This window comes from Megalobrama amblycephala, linkage group LG18 (genome assembly GCF_018812025.1).
Source record: "Megalobrama amblycephala isolate DHTTF-2021 linkage group LG18, ASM1881202v1, whole genome shotgun sequence".
Lineage (NCBI taxonomy): Eukaryota > Metazoa > Chordata > Actinopteri > Cypriniformes > Xenocyprididae > Megalobrama > Megalobrama amblycephala.
Window position 1 is genome coordinate 28,161,971 of NC_063061.1, and position 13,458 is coordinate 28,175,428.

At 37.1% G+C, this 13,458-nt stretch overlaps 1 protein-coding gene across 18 annotated transcripts in view; it reads right to left on the minus strand.

Moving 5' to 3' along the window:
• nedd4l (NEDD4 like E3 ubiquitin protein ligase) overlaps positions 1 to 13,458 on the minus strand; it is an 89,237-nt gene that overhangs the window by 47,485 nt on the left and 28,294 nt on the right. For 5 of the 18 annotated variants that reach the window (XM_048166274.1, XM_048166273.1, XM_048166275.1 and 2 more), the window contains 2 exons: positions 8,154 to 8,192; positions 7,373 to 7,426 (listed from right to left, as the gene is read on the minus strand). Coding sequence is in view for 13 of the 18 variants with exons in the window: in XM_048166271.1 (XP_048022228.1) it covers positions 167 to 1,279 (1,113 nt within the window). In the remaining 5 variants the exon portion in view is untranslated. Of the gene's footprint in view, positions 1 to 166; positions 2,521 to 7,372; positions 7,427 to 8,153; positions 8,193 to 13,458 lie in introns of those variants that run through there. The other 13 variants (XM_048166263.1, XM_048166268.1, XM_048166259.1 and 10 more) reach the window with 10 other exon arrangements.

The following is a 13,458-nucleotide window of genomic DNA, read 5'->3' on the forward strand; positions in this document are numbered from 1 at the left end:
CATTCTCTAGCCACTTACAAACTACTAAAACACACTTTGAGAGATCTACACCCAACTGCATACTTTGGGTAACTAAACAATGGCTTGTTAATAATGCAGGCCTCAAACGTAAAAATGATTAAGCACTTCATATTCAGTTCAACTTTAGACCCTCGGCTGTAATTACCTGTGGATTGCTGCAGGTAGGCACCTTTCCAACGCTAATATCCCGTGCAAGAATGGGACTGTGCTCGCCTCCCTGGCTGAAATAGATCTTAAACTTGGGCTGTCGCGAGTTCTGTTCCTTCCTAATTTTGAAAGTGCAGCCTTGAGCTCTGTTCTCAACAATCTCACTTTCAGTCTCCATTTCTGAGATCGGGGCATGAAGGTTTGGCATGGATCCGAGGCATGAAGGAGCTCCTCTGAATTGCAACGGCTGTGAAGCGCTCCTCTCAAGTCGGATCCTAGGATACCGCACCAAGCGGCTGCCTTTAGAACCTGTGATGCCTAAATCAGTCATGTCAGCCTGAGAAGTAGGGCTTGGGTGCCGTCCTTGGTCCTGTTGAAGCTGGAAGACGAGTCTTTGCATGCCAGGACCTCTGTCTGAGCTTTGCTGGACAGACCAACGGTGGCCATTCTGGCCATCCTCGCTGTATGGCGTGATCCTAAACTGCTGGACATCCGAGCCATCTGCGGATCTTCTCCGAATACTGAAACCTCCGATGGTAATCCCTTGAGGACTTTCATTAGGTACACCCAAACTAGCATAACCATTTTGTCCATCACATGGCCGAACACAAAAGACTTGCCTCTTAGGTTGGATGGGCTCAGTACCTGGTTGACTTTGTTCCACATTCTGGCAGGATGTGGTTTCTTCTCTATGGTAAGCTGGAGGTGGAGGCAAGTGCCAACTTTCACCAGGCTCAGTGTAGGCTGGAGCTGGATCTTGAGGGTACCCTGGAGGAGGATCAAAGGGCAATGTATCTTCTTGAGACAGAGTTGAGCGTTGTAGAGATATCTGGACAGAGGTGCTCTTGGTCGTCCGTGGTTCAGTTTGACCCTGGAGCTGTGGGATGAACATGGAAGAGCTTCGCTTTAGAGAGGCATCTGAAACAGCAACTGAACCCATCTCTGGGCTTTCAGCAAGTCCTCCGTTTCGCGGCTGCGCATGGAATATCATGGCCCCTGCACCACTGTAGCCTCTCTCATCTCTGTCTTCCACGGTCCCATTCAGCTCCTCCAACTCTGGTGCAGTGTTACTGCGTCCTGATCCAAAATATAACCGAAGCCGGTGAGACATTCTCCTGTCCTCCTGGATCTGTCTCTGACCAGCTCTTCCTGGATCTGTCTCACCCACTGTTTAGTGTGTCTGATCCCCTTTTGCTCTCCCTCTCTGTCTTGCTCATCCACCCTCTTTCCTTTCTTTCTCTCTCTTTCCCTTACTCACAGACAGAGGCTGCGTTTCGTTTCACAGCTACCAGTGAAGCGCTGCCAGGGAGCTTAAAAGTTCAACCCACAAGCTTCAGGCAGAGAGAGAGAGAGGGATCTGGAAAGAACGGGAGACGGGGAAAAGAAAAAAAAACATCCCATGTGTCAAACTGTTCGAGCTGCAGTTCGATAGCGACAGACAGCAGAAATAGCCCAAGTGGCAAGCTGCATTCCAGGCATGATTGGATAAGGACGCCTGGTGCTCTTGCAAGCAAAGGTGAGGGTAGGGGGGCCAAAGTCACATGATCCAGATGGCACCCACCCCCAGTTCCCGGTTAGACCCAAACAGAACTCTCTCAGCTGCTACTGATCTGTCAGAAGGAACTAGACCGCCGGGGGTGGAATGAGAAAGAGAGGGATCACAGCTGACTCAGGAAACACTCTCCACAAGCTCATAATTCTTTGTGCTCATCCCACACACAGGGCACACTGGGCCAAGCCAAGTTGGGACATGGTGTGACCCATATCTCAAGCTGGTAAAATAATTTATCCCTACTCCCAAAGAAATATCAAACAAACACCACAAAAACAAGGCACACAAAACCTCATCAATCAGTCCTATATGAGTAAACAGAAGATAGTATTAGAGGTTTGCCACTATCATTACAGACATTCTCTAAAAAATACCAAGGAAATGTACATTTGCTGGAGAAATACTAGAGCCTTTTATGTTGGGGCCTCTGTACAGACATGCAATATTTCCCATCAAGCTTCTTAAGGGCTGGCATGGCTGAAATGTTCCATCTGCATTAAAAAAAATACACAAAGGGAAGTTTTAAACCACAAGACAGTCACTCTCTTTCAACACAGTGACAATGATTCAAGATGCAGCCCAGGGGCCATTTCATTAAAAATAGAGGGGGAATAAATCTACAATCATGAACACTTCTAAAACAAAAGCAAGAAAGCAATTTACTTTTCTTTTCACAGCTTAAAAACCATCTTAAATTGTGCGTAATCTGGAAAACAAAATAATTATAAACTGTGTTTTTACTTTTCTGGAATTTCTGTAAATATGCTCAATCGCCAACTACTGACAGCCATATTTAAATTTATATAAGCCACAAGCTTGTGCTAAATGCTTCATAAAATCTATTTGGGGTAAAAAAAAAAAAGTTCTCATGCTGGCATTTGCTTTTGCACCACAAACACAATCCAAAAAGAAAATCTGAATCTTCAGATCAGTGTTCAGAACCCTCTGCTAACAGATATGCAAATAGCAATAAATTTGACACAGACTGCTGAAAGGCTTAACAAGTCGCTAAAGCCAATGTGAAAGCCCAGAGAGATTACACTACACTGTCCGTATTCAAACTTTGTCTAAGGAGAAACAAAAAGCAAAGGCACTTAATTGCCAGAAGTGTGAAAGACTTCATGTATATCACTAATGGAATGGAATATAGGCCAACAGCATCTATGTAATTCAAATTAGACAATTAACAATAATGAAAAATTAGCCAAACAATAAGTAACATTGTTAAATTTTCTGAAGAAAATGTGAGTTGCGCTTCACCCAAGCAAAACTCGCCACCACATTTCTAAAGGGAAGCTAAGGGGTTTAGTAAAAAGTTGCTTAGCAAAACAGTCAACCTTTAAGTCTATGATATTCAGATTTTTTCACTTGTTTTATCGTCCGCTATACGGAAATCATAATACTGATGTAAACACCCTTTAGAGTGTGTCTGTGCAGCAACACCAGCCCAACATAAAACATGAAGTCAGTGCAGCATCTTATTGGATGGAGTGAGCGAGAGACTCACTGACTGAAAGAAAGGCCTTGATTGTGAATGAGTGGGCGCTCTCTAAAGGGGCTATTGTTTTGGAGGGCACACATGCCCTGCAGTGGCTGAGCTGTGAACAAAGAACGGAGACATCGTGGCGTAAGCATTAGTTTCACAGCACCAAGCATTCTGGGAATTACAACAGAGGGCTTCCACAGTGCTACCTACACATACAATGTCTTTCTATAGTATTTACTTAGCTAATATAAAAAACATTTTTTAAAAACCGAAACATTATATAAGCCTAAACAGCAAACATTTGGCTGAATGATGCAAAACGGGTGATTTGAACTGGCCTGTTTTCAAGAAGCACATTCGCTCACCCACACGACTCTGGGATGGTTATGTGTCTCCATGACAGCGGTTTGCATAAGGAAGAAAAATGTCCTAAAAAAAAAAAAAAAAAAATCTACAAAAATTTCTATAAAGTGTTGTGAACAACCAATTCTACATCTTAACTATAAAAAGAAGCCATTATCTCAACTGTCTTGCTTGGACCACAGTAAAATATGAACCAGTTGGAACTGGAACTTGGGAACAACCATGCTGAGAGCTCATTACAGCTAGCTGTTAAACGGTTTGAAGATACAAAATGCTTTGCACAAAAGAAAGTGGAATGACAGAGCCGCCCTCACTGAAAAAGCAGGAGAGAGGGTCAGAAAATGAGAAACTGGGAAAACAACAGCAAAGAAATACAGGGTTACTGATGAGAAGACAGGGAAGAAAATAGAGATAACAGAGCAATTGAAATAGACAGAGAGAGAATGCACATGAGAAGGCGTGAAAATCATTCATTAAATCTGTGTTCAGTCAGTGGGACACCATCCATGTGCTCCTTCAGACATATAAGGAAGATGCGCAGATTCTGCTCAGCTCTGCACTGAAACTCGGCCAAAACCCATCACACAGGAGAAACAACCACCTTTTCCCTGTGGACTGCAACAACTCATGCACACACACAATACATCCATCACAGAGTTAGCACAGACAACAATCCCACTGCCTAGTCACAAACCAAAAGCTATACTTACTGACATTAAGACAGTCATCAGCTGTACTTCAGATCCAGAGCTATAAAATGCACTCAGTGGTTCTCAAATGGTTTTGCTTCAGGCCTCAGTTTCTACACTGGAAATCATTTTAGTACCAAAACAGTCCATGTTAAGTTAACATGCAAGTTAATACGCCTTTTTATTTGCTTTTAGCATTTTTTTCCTTGCCGTTCCCAAACTTATTGTGACCCATTTGTGGGTTGCAACCCACCAGTTGAGAATCACTGGTTTAAAAGATGCCTAAAATATATTTCACTGAAACTTTTATGTCATACATTTAAAAGTGCCATCGAATGTTTTTTCTCAAGATGTAATATAAGTTTAAGGTATCCCCTGAATGTGTCTGTGAAGTTTCAGCTCAAAATACCTCATCGATTTTTTTAAATTAATTTTTTAAACTGCCTATTTTGGGGCATAATTAGAAATGCGCTGATTCAGGCTGCGGCCCCTTTAATTGCTCACGCTCTCCGCCCCCTCCCGAGCTCTCGACTCTATCATTGCATAAACAAAGTTCACACAGCTAATATAACCCTCAAAATGGATCTTTACAAAGTGTTCGTCATGCATGCTGCATGCATACATCGGATTATGTGAGTAAAGTATTTATTTGGATGTTTACATTTGATTCTGAATGAGTTTGAGGCTGTGCTCCGTGGCTAATGGCTAATGCTACACTGTTGGAGAGATTTATAAAGAATGAAGTTGTGCTTATGAATTATACAGACTGCAAGTGTTTAATAATGAAAATAACGATGGCTCTTGTCTCCGTGAATACAGTAAGAAACGATGGTAACTTTAACCACATTTAACAGTACATTAGCAACATGCTAACGAAACATTTAGAAAGACAATTTACAATTATCACTAAAAATTTCATGTTATTATGGATCATGTCAGTTATTATTGCTCCATCTGCCATTTTTCGCTATTGTTCTTGCTTGCTTATCTAGTCTGATGATTCACCTGTGCAGATCCAGACGTTACTGGCTGCCCTTGTCTAATGCCTTTCATAATGTTGGGAACATGGGCTGGCATTATGCAAATATTGGGGGCGTACACCCCGAGTGTTACGTAACAGTCGGTGTTATGTTGAGATTCGCCTGTTCTTCGGAGGTCTTTTAAACAAATGAGATTTATATAAGAAGGAGGAAACAATGGAGTTTGAGACTCACTATATGTCATTTCCATGTACTGAACTCTTGTTATTTGACTATGCCAGGATAAATTCAATTTTTCATTCGAGGGCACCTTTAAAGCACAACAAAAGATTTTACTTTTTTAAAATGATTTAAATCTACTATGTTACATGTACAGTACATGACTGTAATTTACAATCCATTACCAATTAGTATAGACCATGTTTTGAGAGATTATGATAAATTCAGACAATACAACAGGAGGTTGTAAAATGTGGCTGCTGTTTTGTTTGTGGTGCTCGTGACTGACGTCTGCCTGTACTCTGCATAGCATGAAATGGGCTGATGACGTGATGTCTGCGCGAGCAGGGTGTGTGGAGGTATGAAAATACATACATTGACAGGCAGTTAGGACATCATATCATTGCACTGGACAAACATTTTGTGGTCCTATGCCTTCCACATCTAAATACATTTAGACCACTTAACTTAGTGTTTGCTATCAGGATATGAAGAGACTTTCAACCAGCATGACAAAAAATGTTTCTAGAACAAGAAATGTTTCTTTAACACTAAACTGGTTCTTTTTTCACATGATCTCCCCATTAGAAAAAAAGTGGTTTTGTACAAGAGCAAAATGTAGGTAACTGCATTCCAAGCAAAGCAACTGAGTATCGTTGCTATGGGGACACTAATGAATGGTTTAGCACTGACAACAGTTGCATAACAGTGGAATTTCTTTTATTGTCACATAATTAATACATCAATTAATATTGTATCTATCTTTCAGTGCAGGTCAAACAACTAGAGCGCCAAGATTTTCTGTGCTGCAAAATAATAAAAACAACTTCTCTGCAGTCATTTTTTAGACTGTTCTAATGATTGTTTCAGAGGAACATTTGAGAGGTGCAAGCTATTTTCAGACTGAAATATTTTGTTATGAGGAGAAAAAGTGAAAACTGGAACACCAGAGAACACACAAACTCTATTCCAAATCCCACTGAGATGCCTACCTAGACTGCATAAATTGGCATTTTAAGGCATCACAGGTGCTCTGGGCTCTCAAAAGGTAGGCTGCAACATTATGTTGCCTTCTTTAGTCACTATAAGGCAGCACTGTTTCATTCAATGAAAAGTCAAAAGTAACTGATTATAAATACAGTTATATTACATTCACTATGAAAAGATAATATTAAAAATGGCTTCATTTAATCTTCTGTTTTAACTTTTTGTGGTTGTCATGTAATTTTAAAGTATTGTGCTTTTAGCTTAGCAACATTCTAGCATCAAACTCTAATGGAATCTATTGGAAGTTTTCTGCGCTATTTGTGCGAGTTGCTGCCAATGTAAAGCGTTCCAAATAAGTCATTTTCGATGTACTATGACAATTTTAGTACAGGTACACTGGTGATATAAGCTAGTGTTTTCTATTCTCAAAACTTGCGTGGGATTGAAAGCATAGAGGAGCAAGCAGTGAGAGTGTCAAAAAGTTGTCAAAAGAAATGCTCAACTTTAATTTAAAAAAAAAAGAAGCCATTCGGCAGCCAATCGGTAATTTGAAGACAATGACATTTGTCATAAGCATTTCAAAATCTTATTTTACTGGTGAATTTATTCCTCAATTCACATTGCTAGACATTACTACATCTAAATCCGATTTAAATTTGCATGCATTCATAGTAGAAGCTGTGGCTCGATTATCAAAAACTTCGTAGTCAGTAATGAACCAAGGCAATTCACTAGATTTTGGAGCAGAGCTAGAAAGTGGTAACAAATTACTGAATAACACCAATAGGTCACAATATATCACACATTTAAGAGAAGGGTCATCATGCCATTATTGATCTATTAAATGTAAGACAAATAGGACCAGTAATGTCAAATGCCTGCTACAATTCTGACTGACATGATACTGTCAGGTGGAGGTGGTTCTTACCAGGCGGTTTTCATCAAACACCTCAAAAAGAAGCCTGTGGTTTTGTGGGCAGACCTACAGACATGACAGAAGAGAGAATGCAAAGTTATTAAATATTTTTGTGTAACATTGTCGAAGAAATTCAATTAATAAACCGAAAATAGAATGGCTAATAAAAAACCCACACACATTTCTCAGTCCCATGTAAGATACCTAACCCTCTAAAGCAGGCATTTGCTATGTAGATATAAAACCATTTAATTGGCGGAGATGTTTTGTGAGATTCAGGAGTGCCAAACCTGGTTCTGGTGCAAATGTGAGTAAAGTATTCTAATGAATTGGGGGGTCATTATCGTGGGCTTAGAATAGCACCTATAAATCACGTCTGTGTGAATGGACTTCCAAATGAAGCAGCTCTTCAGATCGTTTTACGTACAAGCAACATTACCGGCCATCGACGTCACACGCTTATGTGCTGCCTCTAATAATAGATTATTACAATTGTAGAGGTGCCGAAAGGTTAGGTATAATAACAGATGTGCATTCCGAGATATATTACAAAGCACGGATTTCTTGATAGGACTGGGCAGAGTCAAGATTCAATAAAGAACAAAATTGCAGATACAAATGATAATAGGGTGCCTTCCAGTACAAAACTTTTTCTAGTTTTCACAGCGGGTGAATTTATGAATTAGATGAGCCAGGTTTGGCTTATGAGGAACAACCAAATAAAATAAAATAAAAATAATAATAATAATAATAATAATAATAATAAAAATAAAAATCAGAAAAAGCAACTTACTCTGAAATAGAATTCCTCATTCCATTTGGGATTGAGAGTCTGAAAAAGAAAAACATGTTCATTTATGCATGTCAACGGTTTCTGTGATTCTGATTTTTTTCTGTAACCTTTTAAAACACTAATGATCAATTAATTAAACAGGTCATTTTATTAACCGTATCATGTTTTGCACAATTACCAACTTTAAGTTTTTCAAAATGAAATGAAAGACCAGTTAAAGGTGCCATCGAACATTTTTTTTTACAAGATGTAATATAAGTCTAAGGTGTCCCCTGAATGTGTCTGAAGTTTCAGCTCAAAATACCCCATAGATTTTTTTTAATTAATTTTTTTAACTGCCTATTTTGGGGCATCATTAACTATGCACCGATTCAGGGGCTACTGGCCCTTTAAATCTCGTTCTCCCCGCCCATCGAGCTCGCGATTCTATAATACAGTGCATTTACAAAGTTCACACAGCAAATATAACCCTCAAATGGATCTTTACAAGATATTCGTCATGTATGCTGCATGCATGCTCCGGGTCATGTGAGTACAGAATTTATTTGGGTGTTTATATTCGATTCTGAACGAGAATGTTACATTAGCTACATGCTAACGAAACATTTAGAAAGACAATTTACAAATATCACTAAAAATATCATGATATCATGGATCATGTCAGTTATTATTGCTCCACCTGCCATTTTTCGCTGTTGTTATTGCTTGCTTACCTAGTCTGATGATTCAGCTATGCAGCTCCAGACATTAATACTGGCTGCCCTTGTCAAATTCCTTTCATAATGTTGGGAACATGGGCTGGCATATGCAAATATTGGGGGCGTATTATGTTGAGATTCGCCTGTTCTTCGGAGGTCTTTTAAACAAATGAGATTTATATAAGAAGGAGGAAACAATGGAGTTTGAAACTCAATGTATGTCTTTTCCATTTACTGAACTCTTGTTATTCAACTATGCCAAGGTAAATTCAATTTTTAATTCAAGGGCACCTTTAATATATGAGAAATGAAGCATCGATACTTTGTGTATATAATGTATTTTAAAAATGTAATAAAAGAAACAATAATAATTTAGTATTGTTTATTAATATATAATATTTCTGGAAACGCTAATGTCAAAAAGTACAACAAAAATGTATTTAAAAAATACATCAGTTATATGAATTTTACATTTAATTCTACTTTAAAGCACAGTACAAATCTACATCCTGTTTAATACTTTTAAATTCAATTCAAATGCAGGAATTTAATTTAATTTTAAAAGGCATTCTCAGTTCAATTCTGAATCATGATACCAGTTTGGTAAAAAAATTTAAGTCAGAAAGTTAGTACCTACAAAATTGTTATGTTGGAGAATGTGGAGTGGATTCAGTTATTTAACAGCTGTATGCCATTATCTTGAAGAGATTTACAACACAAAGGAAATTTAGACCAGAAGTGTCCTTGGGTAATATTTACTATACCTGAATAAAATATTTTATGGTCGTTTACAGAGAAAGATAAATAGAAGGAGGGAGAGAGAGAGAGAGAGAGAGAGAGAGAGACCGACCCGGCCCTTGACTGGTATTGTATTGATCCTTTTAAGTGGAAGAAGAACTTAATCATTAAATCAACATGGAAGGCTGACTGACAGTTTAATTTAAACGTCCTCAGAGGAGTACCTTAATTGATTTAACGTAAATGTAGAAACAAACATATAGAATAGATACAACTAAATGCTTCTATTTTAAATTCATTTTACAGTGTTCAGTTTTTAACAATCCTAATACTACTTATTATTTCCGGGTTCTCAAATTCTCGAATCTCAGATTTTCAATGTGGTCTTAAAAGATTTTAATTTAATTAAAATGACATTCGCACAAGAACTCAATGATTAGCAGGTCATAAACATACATATACGTGTAAACCAGATATGATTCGCACACACAAACACGCAGGATGCTGTAAATACGTCTGTTTTATTGGTCTGTGAACCATGTGTCAAAGCTTGTGAAAATACTTTGGGTTATTAAAGCGTAGAAATACACGCAGGTGTAAATTACACAGGAAGAACACAAAGTAATGAAGGCTGATATAGGTAAAAAGAATGCTCTTACACATTTACATATTTCTCTCTTATTAATACGCATCAATATAACAGTACACAGTAAACAACACTAATATTTACCTACGTTTATTTTTAAGTAAAAACATCCAAGAACATTTGAGTGATGATTGAACGAATCATTAAATTACAGTTTTGAATCGATTCACTGAAACGCACAGTTTTTCATTGTCAGCAACATAAGCCCGCCTACTCGGATTCATTATCTTATGTCTTATTTCTCATTTATTGTAAAACTGAAATAACTGAATTAACTGAATTAACTGAAATCCTCTCTCCTTGCAGTGACTAAATCACTTACGGCAGCCAGGGCATTCTCTCTCTTCCGATTTGATTCTTCTTGACTGTGTCTGACAGTCAACTGCTTGCCTGGTTTTTATCCTACTTGGCAATACAACCAAATCAAGTCAACTGGAGGTTCATTTTCTACACATCAAATACTCAACTACAGTTCTCACAACTACTAGTCCCACAGGGCTCTGTATTCAGGCCGATGACATTATCTGTGGCTCTGTTATCAAACCACATGGTTTCTCTTAGCAGGGTTATGCCGACAACACTCAGTTCTAGATCCTATAATCTCCCTTCATTTCCACTTTCTTCATAGTCTGCATCTCTCACGTTCCAGAATAGATAACCAATCATCACCTTAAGCTTAACCTAGACAAGGCTGACTTCCTCTTACTCTTGGCCAAACAGCGTCTAGTCAATCCATCTCTACGTCTGTTGAAGGTTATGCAGTCAGTTGTCACCTCCCGACTAACAGACTAATCTTGTCATAGCCTGAAACTCAAATTCACTCTAATCTATCTTTGTCTAAAAGTTTTCAATAGGTAGTTTTGTAGTTAAAAACCATTTAAATGGCGATCACACCAGCAATGCTGATGTAAACTCAAAGCACATAACTAAATAAGGGGGAAAAAAAATACAAGCTTCCTAAAACTATTTTACATACAGTACATTTAGTGTCAAATCACTATTTTTTTTCTTTCAGCCACATTTTGTATTTGATTTAAAGTTTGTTTTCCAGACATGTTTGATTAATACGAATTACATTCAGGTAAAATTGTGTAACCTCAATTTTTCATAATGGGTATATTTACACTTTTAAATTAAATTTGGTCACAAACGTCTTTGTTCAATGAGACAAGATGTTCTGCTGTTATGTGCCACGGGCCATTGAGTTCCCAGACTAGTCTATCAAAGCAGGATGCCTAAAGCATCCGTCAACACTGAGACCTGAGGAACGAGGAGGCTTATGTTCCACACAGCAGTTCATTGTCAGCTATTAATAACCTGAAAAGTCTGCAGTCACAGCACAGGAGACTCCAGAGTAAGGACTTTCTGATTACTGACTTAATGGAACTGAATGGACCCAAATGCTGACTGACTAGCCAAGTTGATTTATCGCTTGCCTAAGCCCAAATGCTTAATTTTCATCCAGTGGTCTAAAAGAAACCTGTCAAGAATATGTCCGGGAGATATTTCACCCAAAAATCTAAAGAAACAAATTTGATTTTGCTTAAAGAAAGTTAAGCCTATTTTTTATTGACATTATTTTAATTACATTTTTAATAAAGAAATTTCAATTTAATAAATATTTTTTTCCCCAATTCTCATATCATCATCATCATCATCATCATCATCATCATCATCATATTAAAGTATTAACTAACATTACCTAGCATTGAGCAATACATTTGTTAAAGTATTTATTTTTTGTAAATTAATACAATTAATTTACAAAATAATGTTAATTAATAAAAATACAACTGTTCATTGTTAGTTCATGTTAATGAAGGATGCATTAATAATAAAATAATATTAACAGATACAACTTTTGATTTTAATAATGTATTAATATACAGTCAAACCAAAAATTATTCAGACATTTTTGATGTATTTTTACTAGTGGTTGCAGGACACTATAGTTCATTTATTTAAATGAGGATAGCAAAATAAAGTAAACTGTGATATTATTCCCAAAAATTCTTCATACAGTGGACTATACCAGTAAAATTGATAAAATTTGGAACAAAAAATTCAGACACTTTGACCAGGAGCAAGTTTTGCTTAAGTGTTATCTGACATAATTAAGATAATTTTTTTCTGACACAGTTTAACTCTGAGATCTTGTCATATTTTATTACCATTTTTTTAAAGTAAAGTGAATAAACTGTATTAGTGAATGAAATGTTAAAGGTGTCTGAATACATTTTGGTTTGACTGTATGTTGAAATTAACATTAAGATTAATAAATAGTTTAGAGATATTTTTCATTTAGTTTTTGTTAACTAATGTTAACAATTGGAAACTTATTGTAAAGTAAAATTAAGCTGATTTCAATAAAATTATAATTGTATTAAAGTAATAAGCATCACAAAACAACAGGCATTTAATATAATGTTGCCTTTAAACAGTCATATTTATTTCTTTTGATTTTGTGGTGAAATGAATATTATGAATATTTTTTTTCCCCCACAAGATTCACCATGTCAAAATCTGTCAAATAAATTTTCTAAAAGCACAATATTCATCAAAATTATTTTATTCTGCCCTTTAAAACACATTATGTGTTAGTCAACCAAATGCACTGCACAGCTTATAAGACATTTGCATCAAAACAAAGCATGCACTTTGCTTTAAAGAGGTCTGTGAATGTTACACCAAGGCTCATTTCAATTGCTAATTTCTGGTGACGTTATTGTATGTGACTTCTCTGGGCATCGTTGTTTATTTCCTTGTGTATGCATTCCAAGGACAAACCGATAAACAGGGAAGTAAAAATTAGTACACCATTACCGTCACTGTACATACACAAATTTCCTCCATTATCTCTGACCCTCCTCAATAAGCACTTTATGACAGCGAATGTCATGAAACCTGTAAGTACCATGCCTGGGTAATAATTGACCTCACAATCAACAGAAAGATATAAGATAAGTATGTATTGCATAAAGAAAATTAAGCTTATTTTAAAAGCCATAAAGACTGACATTGTTTCCATGGCAATTATGCATATTTTCTTCCCCAGTTCACAGTATAATAACACAAATAAAATGTTATCTCATTCTGAGTAGTTTGCATACATTCACATGGTCCTGAATTCTTAAAATTATACTGTTGTATCATATTATTCAAGGCCTGATAAAACTATGAAAGCCCATGCAATACTGCCACCGGTCTATGGAAGTACTCCTCC